Source organism: Lacerta agilis, chromosome 9, assembly GCF_009819535.1.
Source record: "Lacerta agilis isolate rLacAgi1 chromosome 9, rLacAgi1.pri, whole genome shotgun sequence".
In the NCBI taxonomy this organism is placed as follows: domain Eukaryota; kingdom Metazoa; phylum Chordata; class Lepidosauria; order Squamata; family Lacertidae; genus Lacerta; species Lacerta agilis.
This window is the reverse complement of record NC_046320.1, coordinates 38346785-38374487: the sequence shown is the minus strand read 5'-3', so window position 1 is coordinate 38374487 and position 27703 is coordinate 38346785. Positions and strand designations below refer to the sequence as shown.

The 27703-nt window shown below is 41.5% G+C and overlaps 1 protein-coding gene across 6 annotated transcripts in view; it reads right to left on the bottom strand.

Annotated features, from left to right (window-relative positions):
- Nucleotides 1-813: 813 nt before the first annotated feature.
- ZNF827 (zinc finger protein 827) overlaps nt 814-27703 on the bottom strand; it is a 112244-nt gene continuing 85354 nt past the window's right edge. For 4 of the 6 annotated variants that reach the window (XM_033159875.1, XM_033159876.1, XM_033159878.1 and 1 more), the window contains exons 9-14: nt 14741-14878; nt 9671-9842; nt 7212-7378; nt 5372-5563; nt 5096-5273; nt 814-3492 (exon numbers count right to left, since the gene is read on the bottom strand). In XM_033159875.1, coding sequence (XP_033015766.1) covers nt 2685-3492; nt 5096-5273; nt 5372-5563; nt 7212-7378; nt 9671-9842; nt 14741-14878 — 1655 coding nt within the window. In that variant the 3' untranslated portion in view covers nt 814-2684. Of the gene's footprint in view, nt 3493-5086; nt 5274-5371; nt 5564-7211; nt 7379-9670; nt 9843-14740; nt 14879-27703 lie in introns of all 6 variants that reach the window. The other 2 variants (XM_033159881.1, XM_033159880.1) reach the window with 2 other exon arrangements.

Genomic DNA, 27703 nt, shown 5'->3' with positions numbered 1-27703 from the left:
AGTCACCACATTATCTTAGGATGGAATGCCACAATTCATGACACTGTAGTGACATTATTTGAAAACATTTGTTTGTCAAAAAAACAAAGGATGAATCCCAAAGAGTAGTTTTAGCAGAGTTAAGTGCAATAAACAGGGCTCCACATGTGTTAGGAACAACTAATATAATGACTTACTTTACCATAGTAGCTGAATTAGGGGAGGCCACATGCTGTTTAAACTCATGTGCAGACTCTCATTATTTTGATTGTAGTTACTTTCCATTAGTATTATAGCTTGCTAATATTTAGGTTCCTGTCATCCAATGTAAACAGTTTCTGGTCTTTGAACATGTACAGATATCTGGACTTATTCTCACGTACATGTTCAGTGGAGGAAACTGTATGTGATAATGATACGTAATAAATGTCAGTGCATGGGCAAGAGAAAAGTTAAATCTTGGGAAAAGTTAACAATTGACTTCAGTTGTGTATTAGGAATGCAACATTTGCTTCTTACTGCAATAAAGTGCAATATTTATGTCATTTTAATGACCACAAAGTAAGAGCTTTAAGAAAATATAAAGTTAGCTTCCTAGAAGAGTATACTTAAGTAGGCATTAACAAAATAATACAAAGGAATACAAATAACATGAAGGGTAATGTTTATAGGGACACAAAATCTGAAAACATAGCTGAATAGTTGGGGATATAGAACAGAATAATATGATTAAAAAGCACCATTCTTATGTTGAAAAGACTCCGCCATTAACTTTTCAAATATACAATCTGATAATTCTTCAGTCGACAAAAGATTTTTTAAAATCTTCTACACTTTCTTTTCTTTCCTTTTTTTTTGCAAGTGAGAAACATACTAGTGCAAGACTCAAGCACTGTGCAAAACCTGCCTTTATTTAGTCTGAGCATTTATACCCAGAATATAGCAAACCCCTTCCTTTTAAAAATCCCCATTCCTGGATTTAATCTCTGTAGAATGTACACTCTTGTCTTTTCAAACCAAGGTAATCACTGCATTAATACATACTGAGAATGTGTATGTTTGATCTATGATCAAGAGGGCTTCTTGGTATGAGATACTTTTTTGTATTGACCTTACATCAGTTTTGAATGGTGCACGTGTGTTTAAATCACATCTCTTCCCAGTGAACGAGACAGAAACGTGATGGGGAAACGATCAGATTCCCGACTCCATTTATTTTACAAAGAAAAGTAGTGATTTAAATGCAATACATGTGCCCCATTTAAAATTGATGCTTGGATAGCTGTACTCAAATACAAAACTTATTGTAAGAAGTGGCCCTGAGTTACAGAAGAATCTGACCTTGTGCATGTATGAATTGCACTTGCTGTTTACAGGTCTGTCTGCACCAGGAATGGGAACCTTGGGCTCTCCAGAGGTTGCTGGACTACAACTCCCATCACCCCTGGCCATGTTTGCTGGAGGCCAATGGGAGACAAGTCTAACAACAGATGGAGGGTTGCAGATTCCACCACCTTGATCTGCACCAAGTGTCTGTTCACTTATGTTTGTTCAGGGCTATTTCATACATTATCTCTACGAAGGAAAAAAACCATCTCTGTGGTGGGATATGCATGTTCACTGTAACATTTCAAGGGTGGTAGGAGTGCTTGGGGGGGCAAGGAAGAGGCAGCCTGTATGCACAGTGTCTACCCAGTCCATGTACACCGAGTAAAACCATATTACATGTCCAACACTACAGTGTCCATGCATTTGCCTACACAGATATTATTACTGCCAGCTGGGGGAGATGTAACATGTAAAACAGCCTTAACCTTGCAGAGCTAGAAGCAATTCCTGCTCCTCTTGTTCATCCTTGAATTCTCAGATCTGAGGCCAAAGCAAGCACTATAGTACACTAAGCAAATCCCAAGTAGTGCTGACTGGCATGCCAGTTCTCCTCAAACCTAGCATTGCTGTATCTGCATTCCAGTAACTGTAAAATAAAGCTAGGCAGGCAAGGTGGTGAGACTGGAGAACTGCAATAATCATCACGAGGGGAGGGGGCTGCAGCTCAGTGGTAGAGCACATGCGTTGCATGTATAAATGTCCCAGGTTCAATCTTCAGCATCTCCAGTTAAATAATCCCAGAGAGCAGGTGGGCTGGGAAGGACCCCTGCCTGAGACCCTGGAGAACGGCTGCCTGTCAGAGTGGACGTTACTGGGCTAGGTGGAGCACTGATCCAACTCAGTATATAAGGCAGTTTCATGTGTTCATTATTAAATAAGCCAGTACAAAAGGATGTGCAAAAGCAATGTCATGGCACACTGACTCTCCCTTCAGACACACTCACTCTCACCATCTCAAAAGGAAAATGCATCAATATGTAACCTTAAGCAAGTGCTGATTGCCTTTAAGGACGCTCTTGTTCAGCTTAAACAAGACAAAATAGTTTCTTAGATAAGAGTACTGGGAACATGCCTCTGAAGGTATGCAGGAGGTCACTTTCTGAAGAGTTTTAATAAAGCAGCCTTCATGTCAATGCATTTAAGGAGACACACAGAGCCATTTTTTCCTACACCTTACTACTAATGATCTATAGTACAAATGTTCAGCCAGCCATACCTCTTGGGTGTATGGTTTGCAGCAATGCATATACCAGTTGGGAGTCTGTTGGGGGGGTGGGCGGAGAGTATTATTTTTTTGGTAGAGTACGTGGCTGCCCTCAGACAGTTTCTGCCCTTTCTGTTAGTCCAAGGTAGGCAAGGAAGGAGTGCTTCGGCGAAGTGTCGTCCGGCCGTACAGTCTGTGGCCTGGGCGCATGGAATGTGATCTCAAAGTGGTTCTTGGGGAAAAACATGGTTAAGGGAATGAGGTGGGCAAACTCAGAGTTCCGGTACTTGTCAAAGCACAGGGAAGTGCCGTTGATGGCCAAGGCCTTAAGTGCCAGGTTTGGCTCTGCCCCGCCGCCGTGAGCAGCCGACATGGCCACCGTCTGCAGCGCCTGGGAGGCAGACATCACCGAGAGAGGTGACAAGAGGCTCCGGGGACTGTTGGCAGCTAGGAGAGGGCTGGCTTCCTTGGAGGTTGCCCCTTGGCCCTTCTTCTCCTCTTCGGAGCAGTCCCCGTTTTGGTGCTTCTTCACATGGCGGCTGAAGACAAAAGGGTGGGTGGTCTTGAAGAGGCACTCTTCGCAGCTGAAAGTCTGGCGGGGAGCGTGCTTGAGCTTCTTGTGCAGGTTGAGATTGTCTTTGCGTTTGCAGCTGTAGCTGCACTGGTCACAGTGGAAAGGGCGCTCCCCGGTGTGTACACGCACATGCTCTATCAGCTTGTTGGCCGTCTTGGAAAGGTAGCCACACTGGTCACACTTGTAATGGTTGCCAAGGCGATGCTCCCGGATGTGCATTTCCAGCTCCAACTGATTGGCTTTCACTGCCTGGCAGATCCGGCACTTGTATTCCATTTTGTAGTGGGTCTTCAAATGGCATTCCATCGCTGCGGGGCGGTTGGTGGAGTAAATGCAGAATGGGCACCTGCCGGGGGGAAGGGGAAACCAAGAACAACCACCAAAGAAATATTGAAACACAGGGTCTGGGCAATCATTCTTCCAAACATTTGCCATTCCACGCATTCATGACATTCAATTTCCCCCCAAACTATGACTGCAGAGAAAACAGGAAGCTGTCGCTGGCTACTTCATCCCGTTGTGCGGCCTGACTAGTCCTTGGCTGTTTAAGACATGTTATGTCAAGCTAATGCTATAACGTAAGCTGACATGCAAATGCCTTTAAGGTGAAACATTTTGGGCTCGGTTTTTCTTTGGGGGGGGGGGTTTACTTCAGGTTAAAGAAACAGGTACCCAGATTGTGAGTGACCCTCTGCTATAATGTCACATTCAGCAGTTTAAAATTGGAAATTCAAATATAAAATGTGACTTAATGGTTTCAAAAAAACAACCACCAATGCAATGTGAGAAGCAGCCTTCAGGATTTCACACTCAAAGGAGTGTTTCATTATTTGAACTTATTTCCGCCCTTACTGAGAAGCAATAGCTGGCTTATGTTCAGTGTATCAAACCAAACCAGAATTATTCAGCTGGTAAACTGAACTACAATAATGCTTCAACTGTCTATCTAATGTGAAAATATTCTCACTAATCTCAGGTGTGCTTCATATGCACTGTTTTGAGGGCCCCCAAGGGATCACAGGCACTTTGCTCTTCTCCAGACATTCATATGTCGGTGCAGGATGGCAGTTAAGCCAAAATTTGGCTTAGCATGTCATCCAAACCAGGCTTAAGTTCTCTCTTTAACCATGATTTGTAGTCAAGGTTTGTCTCTGGCTTACTGTGATGTGAGAACCAGACTACAGAATCCTCTGGAAACAGTACCTAAGAGGGTTGCTACAGCATGAGAGACAGTCCATCTCTACCCCTGCCCCTGTATTTCAGCTCCACGTAGCAATGGGCAAAATTCAACCAGCATTAAACAAATTTACATCAAAAAACACATGTTAGTACGTTTGTTTTGGTTAATTCTCTGCCACTGAAAATAATGAAACTTCAAAGTGCCTAATATTTGCTGTATCTATTTTCAGTGATTCAGTTTGACAATTTCAAACTCTGGACTAAATGGTCCGATGGAGGCTCCCCCACCCCTTTTAGATGTCAATGTCTATTGCTTTACTTTTGCAGCCCAACAATGGAGGTAGAACACTGATGGAGTAGCTAGTAGCTTTTGAGAGCCTTATCCTCCAGGAATTTGTCTGACCCTGTTTCAAGCCATCCAAGTTGCTGCCCATCACTGATTATCGTGGGAGCAAATTCCATAGTTTAACTATATGCTGTGTTAAAAAAAAAAGCACTTTCTTTTGCCTATGCTGAATCTTTGGCTTTGTTGGATGTCAACGAGTTCTAGTGTTATAAGAGAAGGAGAAAAACTGTATTCTGTCCTTTATAGATGGGTTTTGTTGAGTAGTGAATGTGAAATGTGATTTTTAGAGTAAACTTCCCTGGCTCTGGCTCTCCAGGCGGAAATGGGTCCTGTTCAAATTTGTTGCCCTCCCCCCTCCCATTACTATCCCCACAATATTTGAGGTACTTAACACAGTAAAAGTTTGTGTACTTGCTTTCCTTACTTGAGCCCACCGGTGGGGACAGTGTGGCATTTCTTGTGCTCCAGTAACTGCTCAGGAGTCTTCATGAACTTGTGGCACACATCACATTCAAACATCCGTGTAATCAGGTGGATTTGCAAATGGCGCTCAAACATGTTTTTTGTTTTGCAGACAAAGTTACAGAAAACACATTCAAAACCTGCAAGAGGAAATCACAGACACTATTACCTAAGTTGCACACCAAAGCCTTGCGCAAGTGGAGGGACTGACTTTGCATCCATTTCACCAACTCCTTACCTTTCTCTGCTTTTTCTTCCGTGTTCAATAAGGTCTGACTACCAGGCACTACGGAAATAACTAGCAGGTTGTTTGAAGCCTTGGGCTTGGGGCTGGTATCTGCATCTTCTTTGCTGTTGGCAGAATCGCTAAGTGCTGACAGGGAAGAAGACGAAGGGCTGTTTGAGTCGCTTGGAGTCTTCCTCTCTTCACCTACGGAGAAAACCAACCAACAGAACCAAAAGCATTATGCTTATTAGTATCAGGGTTATATAAAATTTATGCCTCAGATGCAGGCAGAGATCCATGTGCTGCAGCAGCTGTTCTTGCATATCTGCACGCACCTCTCCACCCACATGGTGCGGTGCGTATCCTGCCCACCTGATCTGGCTAGCTGCATCAGTTGTTTCACATGGGAATGAACATCCTCATCTAGAGCAACCAAGTTTTGTGCAACTATCTGCTCATGGCTAGAGCAGAGCCTCAGACTTTTAGCCAGGTTCTCTGTTGCTGTAGATGCAGGATTCTTAATAGAAGGTTGAGCTCCCAACGGCTTCTCCTTGCAATAAGAAGTTTGCCTTCCCTCCTTGAGGCTGGAACTATGGACACTACAGCAATTTGCTGACAGAACGCTCTGTTCTTAGGTTAATCCTCGTGTGGCTGGTGGATAGATGTTTCTGAATATGAGCAGAAGCTGGGACAAGATGACCTGTGTTTGCTGCCAGCTGTGTAGTTCTAGTCCACCCAGTGTCACCTACACGTAGACAGGTCTCGGAACCAATGCAATTATCTATGAGAACCTTCTTTGTCCTACTTGCACTGAATTACAGATTTAATAGAGCTCTCTTCAGAAAGGCATGATCTCCCCATTCTTCAATTGATTAGAAGAGACAGAGACACACACTGAAAAATAGCTCAGTATGTAGAGCATGGGACTCTTAATCTCAGGGTCATGGGTTCAAGCCCCATATTGGACAAAAGATTCCTGCATTAAAGAGTGTCAGACCAGATGACCCTTGTCCCTTCCAACTCTACAATTCTATGACTATGACTAGAGTGAAGCTTCTCCTTGGATTCCAACCTTTCTGGGGTCTCCCCCCCCCTTGTACTTCCTCCTACAGCAGCATATCATTCATTCATTCATTCATTCATTCATTCATTCATTTCTTCATTTCCCACTTTTCCTGCTAGGAGCTTGAGGTGGAGTACAAAGTTCTTCCCCGTCCCATTTTCTAACAACTCTGTGAGGCAGGTTTCGGTTGACGGACAATGACTGGCCCAATGTCACCCCATGAGCTTTACAGCTGAGTGGTGATTCAAACTCTGGTCTCCCAGGTCTTAGTCCAACACCCAAACTACTCCACCACACTGGCTCAAATAGTTGCGGAGAATGGAAACCAGCACTGGTCTAGTGTTAACAGAACACCTGCAACTCATCCCTATTTTCATTGATGAGAAACTGTGAAGTCACTGAAGTCATTTCTACCCACGGATATAAGGTCACTTCCTCATGCTTGCAAAAGGCAGGTCACACATGTATATACAGTAGTGTGAAGAGGTGTTAGTGAGTCCTTGCCTTCTCTTATCTAATGGAAGCAATTAACACTCACAAACTCTTCACACAGCAGCCTCAGATTTTTAAGGTTCACTCTAAACAGAATGATAAACTATGCAGTTTTAACACATGATACAGATTAATCTTAAAAACTGTTTGGTCTTAATCATGCATGTTAAGTTTCTGTCAATGGAATTTTGCAGACCACTGTATCCAACCAAGAGGGCCTCAGCCAACATTTTGGTGGAGAAGCTGGGAAGCAAGAGAGATGGCCATAGGAGACAAGCCCAGATCTGGGGTGATCACCTGCATGCTTGGTGGCGACATGAGCCTTCATATCTGACTCCTCCATGGTAACAAAGTCACAGGCTGTGCAGCAAATAGAAAACATCCACTGTTCTTTATCCACATGAAGCGACATATGACTGACAAACTGGACATTCATCTCGGTTTCAAATCCACACACATGACAACTGGAGGCAGGAGAGAGTTAGAAAGATTAAGGAGTGTGCATTTACAGAAATGCTTTGTGACAGATACACATCACTTTTCTTCATTCAACCTGACCAACTCCTGTTTTTACAAACTTTGTCTTCTTCTCGCTGTTTAAATAGCACTGGGATATTCTTTTGTCTGCTGAACTGTTTCTGAACTGACAGCCATGCCAAGATGATTAAGGGCAGGCACAAGGCAACAATCCCAAACACGCTATAATGATGCTAAATAATCATAAAGTTAATTAAAAACTACAGGTTCCAGATGCTGCACATCACCTAGCTATTTCCTTTGGGCAATAAGATGTGCTGCAGCCTTGCCAAGATGTTTAGTCAGGCTGCTACGTGGACAAATGGAGAGCTTGCTGCAGACTTCGCAAGCAGCTCCCAAGCTTTGGAAATAGTCCCATGTGAGGTTGGGATCTTGTGCAGAAATGCTGGGCAATCTCAACAGAAGCAAGCCAAAATGGGCTCAGGGAGCACTCATCAGCTCTGCAGACACCAGCGCTACCAAGAGGCATTTTGCAATCAGCTTCTAGCCCTGCTGGTATTGGCAACCAATAAACAAGGTTTTCAGGCTTGGTTTTGCCTTCAAACTCCTAAGCGGCCCAGGACCAGATTCTGTTGCTTAGTATGAGGCCCTCCTTGCTTTCTGACCCAGTCTTATTGGGACAAGACAAGTGAAAATGATTTGTCAGTCCTGATGCTCAGATTATGGAATGGCCACTCCAAAGAGGTGTGCCACTGCCCTATTTGGGTAATACACCAAAACCGGTTTTATTTCCCAGTGGGTGGGTGTTTTTTAAAGGAAAAAAGCTTTTTAATTTATCTATTTTACTGCTAAGTGCTGTTTTCTGGTTTATTGCATTTTAGATTGCTTTTAAATTATATTATTTATTTCAAATTGTTCTAAACTGTCTTGCATTGGCTGTCTTGCAGGATAATACACTTCCATATGTATACATACTATAGCTGATGTTCTTTACAGGATCTCGCAAGTTTTACACAAGTAAAAACACTGAAAACTACATCTCTCATTCTAGTCAGATTTGTCAACATTAATTTCCAAGCCTTGGCTGGCAAGTCACCTAACGCCCAGTCCGCACAATCAGCTTAGGAGTAGCTATTTCCAAAAGCAATGACACTCCGTGACCAACATTTGGGCTATACAAACTCACCACTCCCAGCATACCATGGCATGCTGCCAGGGCAGTTTACAGTGGTGTGATTTATATGGGAGATATGCATGGCAAGCAGTTACATAGGAATGACCCATGCAATGGGGTCCAGTGTTGTTTGGATTCCATTTGGTCACTGTGCAGTTGCTTGCTTGAACTGGATAAGCACAGCACTCTCTGTGGGCAGCATACTCTGGCTTCTGTCATCACTCAGTGTACCAAGGGTCACTGGGAAGTTGCTCCCCCAGGAAGAACATCACAACAAGGGGAAGACCAACCCAAACCCATCCATTGGCCAAAGGAGGAGTAGCTTCCTCTCTCTGCCAGAAGGAACACTTGCAAAAAAACCTCTGAACTAAGAACTAGTGCGTGTGTTTGCTTCCCCCCTCCCTCCTCTTCATCCCTTTTCCTTTTGTGTCATGTCTAAGTTGTGAACCTGAGATTAGGGAGCACCTCATTAGTGACAAACAAATAGCCCAGTGGCAACTGCTTATGTGACCATTATGGCAGGTTACAACAAATGGCAATATTGTCACTTGCCACATCCTGGTTCATCCCACATATCAAAGGGCTTTCAAAAAATGGAAAGCTGTGACTCAACAAGTAGATATTATATGGATGTCTGACTAAGTCCACCTATTCAGGTGGCAGAAGGAGGGCACATTCAGGTGGCAGAAGGAGGGCACATAGTCTTTACGTCCACAAGTGATGGGTTATTTGGCTAAGCATTCCATGTGGGAAGGTGGAGTGGATGTGTGGGGTATACAGAATGGATTCAGAAGCAGGCTGGGAAATGCAGGAAGTTGGCCGTAGAATCTCTGGATTCAGATTGTGAGCTGAGAGTAATTCAAGAGTTACACATTACTTCTGTCCTTGAGGTGCTTATAACTGCCACATTTGCTTGCAAAATCCCCATCGCCCTGACTCTGGGCCACTGCTGAGGTTAAATGCAGACATGCCAAATGCACCTGCCAGGTTCTCCCTCAGAAGCAAACCCAACTGAGCTCGTTCTTTTGGTTTTCCTAAACAGAGAGAGGCAGAAAAGGCAGCTGGCGCCGGAGTCTCTGGGCTTGCCTTTCTCCCGGGTCCTCACCTGTAGTAATAAGGGTGCTTCTTTCCATCACTGCCTTCGGAAGTGACAGCGCTGACAATGTCCTCAGTGTCTGTACTCACCAGCTTCACGGAATGGACAGTCAGGTGCTGGTTCAGGTTAGCACGGCACTTAGCAGCATATGGGCACAAATGGCATTTGTATTTTCTCTCTTCTGGAAAGAAACATTAAAAGACTTTGAGGGGGAGCTTCGCATGCACGCAAACACATCTTCTCACATGTGTACCCCCACCATGGAGCTGAGGCAACGGGCATGGGAATTGTCAGCATTTCCTCAGATCTGCCTCCACCCACACAGAGGCACCCTGGCAAAAGGGGGGAACATCCTCTATCTGTCTTCAACAGCATCAGAGGCATGTTGCTAATAACAACAAAGGACATGGTCTATCTCTGTATGGGTCTGCATTGTCCATAAGCCTAGTGAACATGCAAGGTGACTAATACAGAAATGTATGTCCCACATTAAATGAAGAAAAACACCATCTTCATCCATCAGAACAATCCTAACCAACATTAGGCATGATCTAGCAAAAGTTAAAACACTTTTGAAAATCATTGTTTAATTTGGAGAGTTAAGCACTTGCTTAGATATCTCCCAATGAAATAGGTAGGGTTTAAGAGCTCTTAACTTTTTTTAAAGGCCCTTAACTTAGTGTGGGTCATGTCCCTTGTTTAAAAGTGTAAAAAGTTCAGAAAGCTCTTGGCATTATATCAACTGTTACTACTGGTATATTCATGGGGTATGTTCATACTAAATATAAAAGTGAGTAGAGATGAAAAGCTGCCTTTTATCATATCAAGTAGTTCAATTATGTCCCTCTGGGCATGAAAGCATGCAACTGTGACACATTAAAATAAATATTTAGCCCAGCAAGAGGTACCATTTCACCCATCACAAGTTTCTCCAAGCACCTTGCTGTTTTAAAAAAATGCCTCAGCAAGACAACATAAAAGAGGCTATAATTTGCAATGGTACTTCAGGTATCTCTGAGAACAGTCCCCAGAAAGTACAATAGAGTCTTGAGTGCCTGAAATACATTTTGAGTTTGATCACCAGTTCACTTGTGATGGTCAGCAAATTCTCAAGTAGGAAATGTTTGGGTGAAAGCTCAGTGTAATTGTTTTGCAACGAAATCTGAAGATATGGCTGCAGCAACTCTAAAGGTGAAGACAAACATGGGGAGTAGGGAGGGGATAGAGAGTGCACACAGCATCTTAGTGAGCCTGGCTGTGCAATAGAAATGATAGACATTCACACCTACAGAATGAAGGCTAGTTCAGCTGACCAGATTGCCCCCAACTGTTGCTTTAGCTGGTCTGTCTCTGTTCTGGGGATTGAGGAGCAGAAGTTTCTTGGTGACATCATGAAGTGCCAGCTAATCAGCGCTACACACAGCCAGCTAGCTCCCTGTGCTCAGCCATGTTCAGTAGGTTTGGAATGATTCTTCTTCTTTGGTGATCACTCGTAGCCAAGTAAGATTGTCTTCCATGAACATTAGCATGCCTTCCTCTTAGCACATTTCTTCCTTTTGTCCTGAGTTTGAGCGTCTTCAAAGTCCACGACACCTTTGGTAAAGGCTGTTCTCCAGTTGGAACACTCATTTCCAATTGTCAGTGTTTATCGTACTTTTTTAAAATTTGCCTTGAGAGAGTCTTTAAACTTCTTTTGTTGACCACCAGCATTACGCTTTCCATTTTTAAGTTCGGAATAGAGTAGTTGATAATCAGGCATTCAAACAACATGACCAGTCCAATGAAGTTGATGTTGAAGAATCATTGCTTCAGCACTGGTGATCTTTGCTTCTTCCAGTACACTGGTGGTGTAGCAGAGGGGTTGGTTTTCCCTTGTTGGTGCAAGCTTTTCCTAAGCTTCTGCAAAGATATTTAGAATGGTTTGGATGTCATCCTTTGAATGTGCACACGCTACGTTGTCATCAGGATACTGAAGCTCTATGACAGAAGTTATGGTGACCTTACTCTTTGCTTTCAGCCTACTCAGATTAAAGAGATTTCCATCTGTTTGATATATGATTTCTACCCCGGTGGGAGATTCCCTTCGACAATGTGTAGGATCATGGCAATGAAAATAATAATAAATAATAAATAGAGTTGTGGCAATAACACAACCCTATTTAACAACTGATCCCACTGTGAATGGTTCGCTTTGAGAGCCATTGTTAACCGCAATTGTTGCTGTCATGTTATCATGGAGGAGCCGAAGGATGTTCACAGATTTATCTGGGCAGCCGATTTTCAGGACAGTCCACAGAACATGATGATTTACACCTTTGAAGGCCTTAGTCAGCTCAATAAACAGGGTTGGTTTTGCTCTCTGCATTTATCTTGAAGCTGTAAAGCAGTGAAAATCATGTCCGCTGTCACCGTAGGACAGGGGTCCCCAAACTAAGGCCCAGGGGCCGGATGCAGCCCAATCGCCTTCTAAATCCGGCCCGTGGACAGTCCGGGAATCAGCGTGTTTTTACATGAGTAGAATGTGTCCTTTTATTTAAAATGCATCTCTGGGTTATTTGTGGGGCCTGCCTGGTGTTTTTACATGAGTAGAATGTGTGCTTTTATTTAAAATGCATCTCTGGGTTATTTGTGGGGCATAGGAATTTGTTCATTCCCCCCCCCCAAATATAGTCTGTCGCCCCCCCCCCACAAGGTCTGAGGGACAGTGGACCAGCCCCCTGCTGAAAAAGTTTGCTGGCCCCTGCCCTAGGAGGTTGAAAACCATTTTGGGATTCAGGAAGGGTAGCCTCGGATATGGTTAGGAGATGTTTTGCAAAGATCCTTGCTAAAGTTTTGCCGGCTGCAGCTAATAAAGAGAGGCCTTGATAGTTTCCGCAATCCATTCTGTCACCTTTTTTTCAAAAAAAGGTTGATAATTTTAGCACCCCTAAAGTCTGCTGGGATCTCTCCTGATTTTTTTTATGAGCTTGTGAAGTTGTTGTGTAAGTTCAATTCCACCCACTTTGAAAACTTCGGCAGGTATCCCATCAGGTCTGCTGGCTTTGTTGTTTTTCATTTGGTTAATAGCTGTTAATAGCTGGGAGAGTTGTGTCTCCCAGATTAGGAGATATTGCAAGTTCATCTCTAATTTGTTTTTGCAGAATTTGTGAGAGGACCTCTGCAGCTATGGGGGAGTTGCGGTTAAGGAGATGCTGGTGATGTTCTTTCCAGTGCAATGTAATAGCTTCTTTATCTTTTAGAAGTTTGGTACTGTCTGTTGAGTGCGGGAGGTATTGGCCCACAGATGGTCTTTGTGGCTTTAATGAAACTCTGTGCATCATGAGTGTTGACTAAGTGCTGGATCTCTTGAGCTTTTATTATTATTATTATTCACCAGGTGCTTTTTAGTTCTCTGGTTCTTCACTGAACCTCAGCCTTAGCGTTGGCATAGGGTTTTTTCTTAGTGGCGCAGTTCCTAGCTCTTTGCCAGATCTGAAATGCCTTCCATTTCTTGTCAATAATGCCTTCAATCTCACTATCATTCTCATCAAACCAGTCCTGATGTTTCTTGGTTTGGTATCCAGTAGTTTGTTCACAGGCCACAATAATGGATGTTTTTAGCTTGGTACAGTGTTCCTTGATGTTATCAGGGAACTCCAAAAGCAGATGGTCCTTAAGAGTCGTTTGGAGGCAATCCCACTTAATAGGATCTTGAAAGGCTTGAGTGTTCATTTTGCTCCTTGGTTTCCTTCCTTGAAGACCTGTGTTGAGGTATAATCTTGATAGCTACCATGGAACGTATGAATATAGTGAGGGGGGCTTTCTGACAGCTCTCTCTATAGGTTACTTCTGTTATCTTAATATTAAAACTTCAATTTCTATCTTATCACTGACTTCTAGTGCTTAAAAATGATTTGAACTATTAGCTTGTGGCACACAAACAGATGGTATCTGTATGAATGGCCTGGCATTGTTTTCAGAAGCTGCAATCTGTTGCTCAGTAAATTCTCAGAATGTGGATTTCAGACAGCATGTTTGAACCCCAACTGGGGATTTATTGTGACAGATGTAAGGTCCTTAAAATTTGGGTCCAACAGTGTAAACTTATACATGCCACTTCTGAGTAGGCGTGTTCAGTTCAGTGGGGCTTATTCACAGGTGAGTGGGTACAGGATTGTGGCCTATAACCTGTTCAAATTCAAATAGCTTGGGTAGCCTTTACTAAATGTCTTAATACAACATAGATGTGCTAAAGATTTACCCCCTAATTAGTAACTACGCAGCTTAAAACATCACATCAATTTTACCTAAGCACTGAAGCTGAAGTATTGCTCTAGAACAAATCCTTCAGAATATTTTGAGCATAGACATACAGAACAAAATGTTAACAGGATCACCTGTGCTTATCTATCCACGTGTAATGTTTTGTTATAGTTGCTTTGAGACCAAGAGCATTTCAGTGCAAGAAAGAGGGTAATAGTTCAATTAGCTGAGCTTATGAGTAAATCTATTATGTTCTTTCTTTTTAAAAAAAACCACATTACTGGTTATCTATCTTGGTATTGTTATACTTGGTGCCGTTTTATTTCAGCAATATACCGGTAAGTAGGCTTTGATTGATCCCTATATATTTTGAAGTGTTTTTAACACATGCACTGATTGCAGTAGTGCAGATGTCACAACATAATTGGGGTAGGGGACTATCTCACAGGTTTATGTCAGAAGACTTGAGCAGAAGTTTAATAATAAAGGCAAATGTCTTAATTCCATTGTGATTGTATCAGTGAAATAAAAATGGCTGCTGCAGGGAAGGACCCTGCATCCAGCACAGAATGCTAGTGCTCTATACAAGCCCTACCAAACTGATAATGGTCAGCATGATCAAGCACCAAAATCAGATGCCACAACTTTTGGATAATTTTTAAAAATAAAAATAATAAAAAATATGAATTTTATAGAGAGAGACCCATTGACTACGCGTGCTGCAAAGTGTACAGAGGATAGATCAACCCACCGTTATCTGCATGCAAAGAAATGTTCATTGTTGCCACGGAAAAAAATGGAGTGAAACTGCCCAACACTGTTTTTAAAAAGTGTTACCTGTGTGCAGGGAGAGATGTCGGGACAACGTCTGCTGTCGGCCAAACACTTTTCCACACACATCACAGGGAAAGAGCTGGTCATTAAATTTCCAAGATGGTAACCCATTTCCAGCCTCCAGCCCTATCTTCTCTGCTTCTATTCCCCAAGAAAGGAGAAAATACAGTTCTAATATTAATGACTCAAAGGCATAACTTGATTCCACACTATGTGTCACTGGATATGTCATGAGCAACAAAATGCCACTGTTCCATACTGTCAGCCATGGCACTTAGGTACGATTCTTGTGTGGCACCAGACAAGGTGTAATCCTAACCCCGCTTATCTGCACGTAAGCCTCACTGAATTCAGTAGAACTTACTTCTCAGTAGACACGGTTAGGACTGCAGCCTTAGACATCAGTATTCCTTTATTGCACTAATCATACTAACAGTTACAGGTAGGTAGCCGTGTTGGTCTGCCATAGTCAAAACAAAAAAAAAAAAAAAATTCCTTCCAGTAGCACCTTAGCGACCAACTAAGTTTGTTCTTGGTATGAGCTTTCGTGTGCATGCACGCATCTGAAGAAGTGTGCATGCACATGAAAGCTCATACCAAGAACAAACTTAGTTGGTCTCTAAGGTGCTACTGGAAGGAATTTTTTATTTTATTTTGTTTTAATCATACTATTTTATTTTGTTTTAATCATACATTAGGCAGGCCAGGAGCCTCCTGGGAGACCATGTTACAATCATGTTAAAAGCATGGGTTGAAAACATAGGAGCCAACTCCTAAGGGCTTCGGGGGCTTCGGCCCGCCCAATAAAATATTTGAGGGGGCCAGGGCCCCCCAAAGTTGATGGGCATTGCCATTCAAATGGTGTGTATGCACTGTGTCATGTGATCGATTATGCGGGGCTAGGCTTACCTGCCCCCCACCACAATATTTTATTCAAGTTGGCACCCCTGCTGAAAGCAACTCTGTAAAGTGGTAGAGAAGTCACATAGCCTCAAACTCTCAGGCAAGACTCTGGAAGCAGGATGCCACCACACAAGTGCGCCCTTTTATGGTTCTTCTTTGGATCTGCTTTGCAAACAAAAGCTCCCAGGTCCAATCCCCAGCATCTCCAGGTAGGGTTGAAAAGGTCCTGTCTGAAACCAGGGAGAGCAGTTGCCAGTCCGTGTAGGCAATTATAGCCTCTTTTACTGACAGTTTCAGAGTAACTGGAGCATCTTAGTCTGCAACAGCTTTTATTTCTTAATTTTAATCAAAATTTTACTCCTGTGGAAACAGTACTATTGAGTAGTTCACTTTTAATGCACAGATACTTCCACTGAAATTAAGCCTTTCCAGTTGTCCCCTTGCATAGCACATCCTATGCCTCTACTCCTCAATATAATCTTAAGGTTGCAAAACTATTGTGGTTATCCCATCCTTCCTTACAGGAACAGGGCATCCTTCAGAAGGTCAAATAATCAAAGCCGAAATTATCTGCGTGTTTCATTAACATGGGTGTACTTGGTACTGCTGGACATTCAAACATAAATTGAACCTGCCTCACCACTGATGAAATGCAAATCCTACAGTGGCAGATTTGTTTTTCAAGGTGGTTTTCATGAAATACCAATACTGTAGTTACGGCGGTCAGAATTCACCTCACCGCACATGCTCTCATAGTGGCTTTTAACACTTACAAAAGGAATTCTGTTTCATGATACCAGCTGTTAAGAGTTATGCCTATACAGTTGTGTAGCATTTTTCATTCACTTCATTGCTCCAAATGTTCCAACACTGAGAAGTTTAAGCCATAAATAACAGAGGAAGGCAAAACAGAACAGGCTAAATTGCTGAGCTGTGTGACTGCTCTTCTGAAGTAATCGTTTATAGACTTGGTGATTTTTAAGGCAAGAAGGTAGCCATTATGGTACTTAAACCTGACATTCTGCTTCAAAGGTGTTGTAAAAACCCACCTACCAATTCCTGCATCTAGCCCATCTGTTCTGGTTGAAATGCAGCACATCCCAACTTGATTTAAAGACCTGTAGTGATGCAAACCACCACAACTAGCAGTATGCTCACTCTTCTCTCCTTCAGGCTCCCCACAAACTAGTCTGCATCTACCCTTTGCCATAACCTAGAATTTTAAATTTATTTTCCTTTACAGGAACCTTTCTTAACCTCTGCTTAACTCAGAAATAAAGAGAATGCTTCTAATAGATTGTGAACCTCTCATTATTATGACTGTATTTATATAATTGTTTTGATGTTTATGTTGTAAAAATATAATGTTACCTATTGTCTGGTATGTTGTTTTCTGACAAAGGGTGGTATATACATTTAATAAATAAGAGTCTGGAGAGGGTATCCTGCCTGCAGATACCATCCTATCAGGAGGTCCATTTCACACAGTGCCAGAACTGGGCCTTCAGTATGGTGGCCCCCCTTCTCTGGAATTTCCTCCCCTTATATATGGAAGGCATCTTCTCTGCTGTCTTTTCAGCTCCTGCTAAAGAATTCTTCTTTCAACAAGTCTTTTAAATAGAGATCTTTATTCCAGTTAGAATCTGTATATGATTTGAATTGATCTTATGTATGTTGTTTAAAAAAAATTTTTTTTGGGGGGGGGGTTATGTTTTTATATATGAAACTATTTAATGTTTTTATTCAATTGTAATTCACATCATGATTCCTCATGTTTAGCAATTCTTAAATGGAAAATATGAATAATAATGTTATGTTTTATTGTCTCGCATCTGTAGGTAAATAAAAACTGAACAAAAAAGCTGGAAGGAGTTGCATGGCAACGAGGATGGGGCTATAAGATGTGAGCCCCCTACAGCTCCTTTACGCAAGCAACCATTGGTCAGGGCTCATGTGGCACTACAAAAAAAAAAAAAGCACCTCACGTATAAGCACCCTTCCTCTTACCCAGTTAATCGGTTCCTCCCACCTAACACACAGAAATCATTCTGTGCCTATATGGGCGGTCTCGCAGATGATTTCTGCATGTGATATAAAGTGACTGCAAGCAAGGAAATTCTGTACTCCAGTTTGCTTCCGCACTGTTATTTTTAATGTATTGTACGATAAACAATGAAAAATAATAAAATAACTGCCACAGCAGTAATGGACCTGATAGTAGCAACTAGTACTGCACTTGTGAATTGCAAGGTGCCCCAACCTTCATGTTCAGCTGCTATGCAGAACCGCTCTTTTTTCCATTTATGTGAAGCTAGAACTATCTGGATGGACCGTCAGTCAAACAGTATACATGTGAATTATTGTAATTAATGCACGCGAGACCTGAAAGCCAGCTTAACTGAGCCGCAAGGATCTACGCAGCCATCACAACAGGCTATTTATTATAGGACACATCTCTCAAGAAAGCCACAGTTCATACAGCACCTGGAACAACAAAAGCTTGACACTTGAAGGGTGCCTTCTGGGTGTTACCATTATCTGCTATTTGTCTTATAATAATATAAATTATCCTTTATGTCTGATTACCCATGCTTCTTCCAAATTAGCCCTTCTGTAAAGTTTAAAAGGCAGGAGGAGGGGAAACAAGCTGAAGTATGTATCATGCTTCCCTGAAATCAACTGTGAGCCATTATTCCTATGATTAGTCTTGAGTTCAAGACAGCGGTCATTTGACACGGCTGCAATGATATTTTAGCAGAGCTTTCTGAGTGCTTAATCAAAACAGTGCTTCAATGGGAGGAATATGGTAATGATTATGAGAAAATGTCAAGTGTATGCCAGTTCCTAAAGCATGGTCACTACAAAACTGAATTAATTTGGACACAAAGCAAACAAGCAGACTCAATTAAAAGCCAATACGTCTCTTTAACAATTCCTCTCAGCGTTAGCCACTAGCTCTCTCCTTGCCATAATAAAGTAGCTGAAACCAGAAACTATTTCCTGTGGAAAAGAATATAGCCACTGAAATCCCATAGGAAACTGCAAAAGTATCCATTTTCAAATTTCCCCAAAGGTGCTGAAACCAGACTTTTGTAAAAGCTTACATTGCATCCATCTAGAACACAAGTTTCTCTTGCTTTAAAAATTCCCTCTTAATGTCTTCTACTCACAGGCAATCTTTTGGGAATTGGCTTGCCAATATTTTCTAATAGGTTTTCCTGGTCAACTTTGCTGTAAGTGATGCTCGGCAGTGGGTTCCCCCCCCCCCACCTCAGCTATGCACTTTCTTTGTAGCAGAATGTCCTGACTCCTAGCAGAAACTGACCATTCTGAAGTGGCTGAAAGTTTCCTCTGGAGCTCTCCCTCACCACAGCCCTCAACACTTCCACCTTCCTCTGCCTGCTCTGCACCCATCTGCCTGCCCGGAAAGTGTCTTTAAACTGCGCCAATGCCACTTGTGTACCTGATCAGAAGACAAAGGAAAGTGTGTGTAGCTGTGGTATTTTCCATGCTTGGAACGTAGCCTGCTGGACAAAGGTAGGAGTCATATCTGCTGCTTCTCCCACATTTTCCTCTGGTCCCACACCTGTGGCATGTTGCCCACAGAAAATGGCCCACAAGGGACTGTGGCACTTGAGCTGAAAAAGGTTTCCAACTTCTGCTCTAGGATATTCCCAGCTACTTCCCCAAAAAATAGTATAATACACTTATGGCCAAAAATACCATAAATAAAAATACCATAAAAATACAAAACACCAAACATAGTGTAATACAATTATGGTGCTGGGGGAGACTCTTGAGAGTCCCATGGACTGCAATATCAAACTTATCCATTTTTAAGGAAATCAGCCCTGAGTGCTCACTGGAAGGACAGATGCTGAAGCTGAGGCGCCAATACTTTGGCCACCTCATGAGAAGAGAAGACTCCCTGGAAAAGACCCTGATGTTGGAAAAGATTGAGAGCACAAGGAGAAGGGGATGACAGAGGACGAGATGGTTGGATAGTGTTCTTGAAGCTACTAACATGATTTTGACCAATCTGTGGGAAGCAGTGGAAGACAGGAGTGCCTGGCGTGCTCTGGTCCATGGGGTCACAAAGAGCCGGACATGACTAAACGACTAAACAACAACATTTATGTTTAAAGCAGTATCCTACTACTATAAAAAGTCATGGCTTCTCCCAAAGAAGCCTGGGAACTGTGTGCTAAAGAGTGCTGTGAGTTGTTAGGAGATGTCTATCCACCTCACAAGAGTTCCCTGGAAAGTTAAATCACTCTGAGAATTGTAGCTCTGTAATTCTTCCTCCTAGAAAACTTGTGTGGTGGGGGTATCACCCACTACACAAGTTTTCTAGGAGGAAGAATTTGGGGGTATCACCCCCCCCAAAATGCAAGTCTCACCTGAACCAAACATTTCTGTAGAAAGCAAATGGCTCTAACTTTTATTTAATCATGTTACGTCCAGTCCATGGGCATACCATATAGAGCAGGGACAGCCAACTCTGTGCCCTCTAGTCTTTGTTGGACTCCTAACTCCCCCCATCCCTGGCTATTGATGGGAAATATAGTCCAACAAAGACTAGAGGGCTCAGAGTTGGCTATCGCTGATATAGAGGGTGGGTTTTATTTTTTGCACCCCAAAATTAGTGATTATTCCTTTACAAAACTAACTTAATGAGAAGTAGTGTGAAAGAAGGTTTGTATTGATTGAAGCTAAGAAAAGTATGTCTTCAATATACAAATAATTTTCTACATACACATTAAAGGCACAATCTTTTAAACAGACGTTTGTGGCTTAAATGTATCCTATTCCTGGTGGACTGTGCCAATATCAGCACTGTTGAGTCAAGAATGAAAGCATCCCTAAGGAATTATTTGCCAGGACGGTTGGATTTCCACTCTTCTTGTTTGTTTGCATTTCATACTGTTTTAACCACTATTTGCTGTTTCAAACTAAAAGTACGAAATGGTTACAGAACAGTTTAAACATCCTAGAAAGAGAAAAGTGGGGTGAGCTCTAAAAATTAAATGGTCATCAACCATAGAGAAAAAATAATTACAAAACTGAGGTCACCCGAAAAAGGTTATGCAACAAAGAGACCATCAGAAAAAGGCAAATGTAGGTTGATAGGATTTGCTGTTTTTACCAGCTGTGCTCTTATTTTACCCTTCAGCCAAAATAAGCAGCTGACTCAACTGGTTCAATTTATACATTCACAAAACCAGAAGTAGTATAAAATAAAATAAATAGTAGTAGTAGTAGTAGTAGTAATCTTTTACTGTATGTGAAAGTAATGGTCTATCTTTGCAAATCGTTCTCCATTTTGCATGAGAACATTCCTGTATCTGGACTCCTATGAAATGAAAGCAAAGAAATGTCATTCATTGTATGAATTACAACTTTCTCCAGAAAGAAAATAGGAACATACAGCTCTCCTTTTATAATATTTTCCTAAGGCTGTCATCATGCTGTGTGGTGCCATCCACTGACCAATGGCGCTGCAAACTATCCTGCAACAGCAGCCCTCTCATAGCTGCTGGACCATTGCAGCAGTGGAGAAGGGAGGAGGCTGTGGTATGCTGCTGCTGCTGTGTACCTCACTGATGACACTTTCAGCCTCAGCAGTGGAGGCAAGGAGAACAAAAGCAGTGAGAGCCAAGAAGTTTCCCCAGTCCTGGTCTAAAGTTTTATTGGAGGGGTGTTGGTGGGGTGGGCCCAGGTTGGTGAGCAGGGCCAGAGCCATCAACATAGATAGATATTACAGAGTACATTTGTTGTGCAAAGCAGCTTTCAGTTCTTCAGTTCTTATCCAACTCTTATGCCAAATATATAGAGCAAGTGTGGTACGCTTAATGTATCCAAGATACCATGTTTCAGCAGCCCATCTGAATTAAGTGCCAGCTAGTTTGGTATCACGACAGAAGAAAATTGCATGGAAAGTGTACTATGGGAGGAAATGTTTATGCAGTAATAATTTGTAATCACAGGCTGCAATCTAGTTTTTCTTACGGCCCTATCAAAGATAATAGGAATATTGTCAACTGAAGATACTTTATATTGGTCTTCAGACACATGGAGCAACAGAAGCCCTATGCTGCATATAAGCTAGGCACATAATTGTGGAATTTTCAAGATACAAAGCAGTGGAATAAAAAAAGCAGTAATCCACATGAGCTATATCAGCACATACAGCACTGTTTAGTGCAATATGAACCCGACAAAAAATACTGTTAATCAGTGTCTCCAAAAGAAGTACTATTTTGAGTATGTTTGCCTCCATCACTTGCCAAACAAACTGATTTTCCAGCACCAGCTTTCTCCAATCGGTAATGAGTCTTATTTCTTCTGTTATGAGAACCTGAAGAGCAATAAGACCAGCTGGCAAATTTTCTATTTTCTAAAGGGTAAAAGCGTAGAAAGGAGACACAATGCTCCAAAATGTTCTCTGCTTATGGGAAATCATGATAATAGCCTCCAAGAGAACAGTAAGAAACAGAGTCCAAATAACTAAAACTGATGTTAGACTGTTGCAGGCAAATTCCTCGATTTATGGGTCTACAGAATAGTAATGGCTGCAAGCGAATGCAGAGCTAGCCATCTATATATGCCCGCCATTCAGTGATAGTATTAGTCAGCGCTGCCATGGGGAATGGGAATGGTGTGTTTCAATGTCTTTATGAGGATAATCAGCAAGAAGACCTAAAAACATACAAAAGATTTTTTTAGCAGGCACTGAAAAGAGTATAGTGAAGGCGCCTGCTTGATCTCAATAGGCAGGGAGTTCCAAAGTGCAGGCATTGCCACACTGAATGATTAAGTTCTTATAAATGTGGAACGGGTATTGCGTGGTACCTGTAGTAGTGACAATTCAACTGATTGAAGCAGTCAAGTGGGTAAAGGCAATATTGTAGATAAACAAGTCCCAAGCTGTTAAGGGCTTTAATTACTAATAGTATCATCTTCAACTTGGTTCAGTAGCAAACTGGCAAGCAATGCAGATCCCTGAGCAGTGGTGTTATATGCTGACAGGGCCTCACTCCTGTTAGTAACAGTGCTGCAGCATTCTGCTCTAAATGCAGCTTCTGGATCAGCATCTATGTAAAATTAATATTTTGTGCCCTAATCTGCATCACTTTACACCAGTGATGTACACCAGTGATGTACACCAGCTTTCTGAAGTTGCATTTGCCATTTTAGTGCCCATTCATTCAGTTTGGAGAGAATAAATACCAGACAACAGAGCAGTTAGTGGATGGGTGAGTGATTGAGATAATTTTTGATGTACCTGACCATCTACCCACCTTCCTTTCCAAACTTGACTCCCTGTAGGTATCTCAAAATTAACCAGAAGTGTCTCCTCTAGTTAGGGCAATTTCAAGGCAATTTTGATGTGAAAGTACTACAAATGTCCAATCCAGTCAGAGGTCCAATTGCAATGCATAAAACACTCATTGCTTTTGAAACTCTTGTTTTAAAAAGTCCTTTGCATTTATGGCGTACCTAATACAATGAAACAACCACAGCAGCAATGCATTGCTTGGGATACTGTGGTCCAGAAATGAAATATTTTGTTTTGAAAAGTAGTAGCTTTCTACAATCACTAAGGAAATCCTCATAAAGCAAGGAATGCAGTTAGATTTGAAGCCTTTTGGCAGAGTAGGGCAGACAATGGGGAAGCATGGTGTTAATTATCCTCATTATCTCAGTAGGATGATAGCTCTGGAGCCAGAGGAATAGCAATCTGATCTCAACACTACTGACTATTTACTCATCTTCATTTCACAGAAGTAATATACTAATTTGTTTCAGAAATCTCCAAAGCCTGCCAAATCTTCCTTAAATGGAAATATGGCTTTACACTCAAAACCTCTAAGGCAATGGATTTAGGGAAGACTATACAGCTAAAATTATGGGAAAAACTTTGGAAAGAGTGGTGGAGATTTACAGCCTCGGAGGGGATAAAAGAAAATATGATTAAAATGTTTTATAAATGGTATCTTACACCGGTTAAAATACGCAAGATATATAAAACAAAAGATAATTTATGCTGGAGATGTGGAAAAGAAATAGGGACGTTTATTCATATGTGGTGGCACTGTGGTAAAATTAAACAATTTTTGATCCAAATTTTTCAAGAAATTAAGAAGATATTGAAATATAATATTAAAAAAAATCCGGAAGCTTTTTTAATAGGTATATTAGATGAAGGAATAAGAAAAGAAGATGAAAAATTATTTCTCTACGCAGTAGCGGCAGCAAGGATACTGATTGCATCATACTGGAAGACACAAGAAGTGCCAAATATACAGGAATGGCAAGAGAAACTATATAGCTACCTGGATCTGGCAAAACTTACAGAATTAATAAGAGGCGGAAGTAACCAAAAATTTAATCAAAGTTGGGGAAAATTTGGAGTTTATATGAAAAAACAGTGCCCTAATATAAAAACTTGGATCCATATTTAATTGTCTGTATCGGTAATAAGGGGGAGGAAAGACAAGAGATTAATAAATCTACAAGAAGCTTGGTTAAGTGGCTAAGGAAAGCAGTATCGAATAACTTAGTTAAATAACCTGAGAGGAAGGCAAGCGGAAGCCTAAGAAATTGGCAAAATTGAAAATCTACAACAGGTATTATGACTTATGATTAATTTTGATTTGTTATGATTTATTTAATGGAAGTAGCGAATATTGATTTGTTACTAATAGAATGAATGAATATGCAAGATGTGTCTTTGTTTTATTTTATTTAAGATTTATTTGGTGTTTTTTGTTATGTTTGATATTTATTGTTAGGTTTAGGTTTTTTCTGTGTTGTTGTCTGTTTTGCTGTGTTTTGCTTTTATTGTATAAATCTTATAATTTTCAATAAAGAATTAAAAAAACAAACAAACCTCTAAGTGTGCTCCCTACTGCCACTGGGCAATTGTCAGAATCTGATGTATAAGCAAATATGAAGAATTATTGTCATGGGTCAACTCAAGTCAAGAGGATTGTTTTAACTGCAGCACGGCAAACAGAATCCTCTTACTGCCCATCACAACTTCTGAGATACCTTAGATTTCCCAAAATCGGGAATTACAAGGCTGTACCCATGCTGTGCATCTGAAGTCACTCAAATGACCTTCAGAGTCATTCAGAACAAACAAAGTTATTTAATGAATGTTAAATGTTACACTGGAATTTGAAACCTTTGTGGGGAGGGAAGGTGCTGCTCCCAAGGCCATCCTAAAGTCCAAAACATTAGCCCAACAAAGATGAAATAAATGCCATACACTTAAAAAGCCTCATTTAGTGTGTCACAATAATCACGCTGGCTATTTATCCTTGAAAAAATTCTAGATTGTTTGAGAACTGCTTCTGAATGGACACAAGACACCATTGTTGGCTGCTCCAATAGAAGTCATAATAAATCAGGGAAGAAATGGTCCATCCGTTGTTCAGTCTTAAGAACGGAAGAAGAGCCTGCTGGATCAGGCCATTGTCCCATCTAGTCCAGCATGTTCTCCCAGTGGCCACCCAGATGCCTGTGGGAAACCCTCAAGCAGGGCCATTTATTGGCCTTAAGAGTCTTAATTTCTTGTAGCCAGAACTGCCAAGAATAATGTTGCACTGCCTTAAAACTCTGCTTCTTGAAATAGGAAAGGAAATAGGAGGACATAGGACACATTGGTTCCAAAGGAAGGAAAAGCCAACTTGTTATGCTTGAGCTGCAATGAACAAATTAGGAAAATAATGTATATTTTATTGCCCTAAGAAACAGAATTTATAGAGATAAAGGGAGTCTAAGTCTGACAGTAGTTGAACTTATCTGGACACACTTCTGAAGTGGAAGGAGAGGTTAAACAAAGGAATCCACTTATCTAGGTATCAAGAGTTTAGTTTTGAGTTACAAGATGTGACAGAAAAGGTAGTAGAGAACTTTTAAAAGGGATTAAAGGTTGGCACAGAGCCAAGAAAGCCAACTGACAGGCAAATGTTTAATTCACTGACACATTTAGACCAAGAACAACACAAACCCATAACTGTGCTGTACCTCTTGACATAGGTAGATATAAAGAGCCTGTAGTAAAAATTTCTCCAAGCTTGCTCAGTTTGCATAAACCTATTTCTCTTTTTTAAAAAAAAACAGTTGTAGGCCAACTGAAGTAATCATTTGTTTTTAGCAATAGTTATATTATAACTATTGCTGGAGGAGACTCTTGAGAGTCCCATGCTGGTGCTGGAGGAGACTCTTGAGAGTCCCATGGACTGCAAGAAGATCAAACCTATCCATTCTCAAGGAAATCGGCCCTGAGTGCTCACTAGAAGAACAGATCCTGAAGTTGAGACTCCAGTACTTTGGTCACCTCATGAGAAGAGAAGACTCCCTGGAAAAGACCCTGATGTTGGGAAAGATGGAGGGCACAAGGAGAAGGGGATGACAGAGGATGAGATGGTTGGACAGTGTTCTCGAAGCTACTAACATGAGTTTGGCCAAACTGCGGGAGGCAGTGAAAGATAGGCGTGCCTGGCGTGCTCTGGTCCATGGGGTCACGAAGAGTCGGACACGACTGAACGACTGAACAACAACATATTATAACCACAGAATCCAGAAAACAATGTAAGGGGAAAGGGCTAATGTTACAGAGCATGAATGGAAACAGCCTCTTAAAATCAAACTTTTGTGTTGATGATAATGTAGAGCATCTGTGCAGTGGCACTGTGTGTGTTTAACACAAATATATGATTCTTTTCTCCTTCAGCTTAATATATAAGACCTCAGCACAAACTAACAATATGCTTGGGTTGCAGTATCCACGCTAGAAGCTGAGAGTCATCCTTTTGACTTTCAAATCCACAGATTCATTTCAGGAAGCCGTTAACAATTCAATCATATTTCACAGGTTTCCTGGCCAATATTGGGCTGTTGTGGTGTTACTGCTGACCTTTGTTTTTCAAAGCAATTCTTTTAACTTTTTCTTCCTTATTCCATTTCTGTTCAAACCTCCTGACTCTTACTCTTTGCTGTGTTTAATTCTCTTATTGTTCTTTCATTAAAGGTTGCGTTGTGCTTCACAGTGGCACCTGTTTCTTGTATAAATAAGCCCTTGCAGAGATTTTCCCGGTTCCTTGCAATCGCAAGAGATTTACTGTTTCCACCAACTATAGAACAGCAAATAAGACAAGAATTAAGACATTATATACATAATGAACTTTGTGTCTTAATATTAACAGGGAGACTGGTCCATAAGGTGAATTTAGAGAAGCAACCAACACTGCTCCTTTTTCTTCATTATACATCTTTAGGCACCAGGTGAACGTTCCTCTTCAACCAGGCTTTGGGCTGATTAATATTCTACGGCCTTTTAAATGTGTTGGGTGGGAGTATTGTTTTGTTTTTGTTCTAAATACCTAATTTGAGCTTTTATCCTGTACTTTTATCTTGTGAACCACCCTGAGATCTTCGGAAGAAGGGCAGCATATAAATTTAACAAATAATATTAACACTGTATTGCAAATTGCAATACAGTATGCCTCCAGTTGGCAAGCACTTCCTTTATTCAGCATAGCTAGTAGGATATGGCAATTCTATGAATCACCGCTGATATATGAGAGAAGCTTAAACAAAACTAAGCCAACATGATTGCTAGTAACATAGAAAGCTGCTTTATACCAGGTCAGTCTGCTTGTCCACCCAACCCAGTATTGTCAACTCTGACTGGCAGTAGCTCTCCTGCGTCTAAGACAGAGATTTTCCCAATCACCTGCTACGTGACCCCCTTAACTGCAGATGCCAAGCACTGAAGCTGCATGCAAATGACGTCTCTCTACTCTGGACTGATAAGCTGTGGTTTCTCAGCATGTATGTAATAATGTTTGAAGATTATGACATGTGTACACACTCTTTCAACACCTTTATTAATGTGGTCATAGATTTTTCCTGCACCCTAGATGTTGGACTTCTTTATTTTGTGAATGACAAATAAGACCTTCCTGGAGCCTGAGCAACAGATGCTCAGTAACAGAGATACCTGTACTATTAGAAGAGAATTTAGAAGCACATGAGACAGATACGTATGCA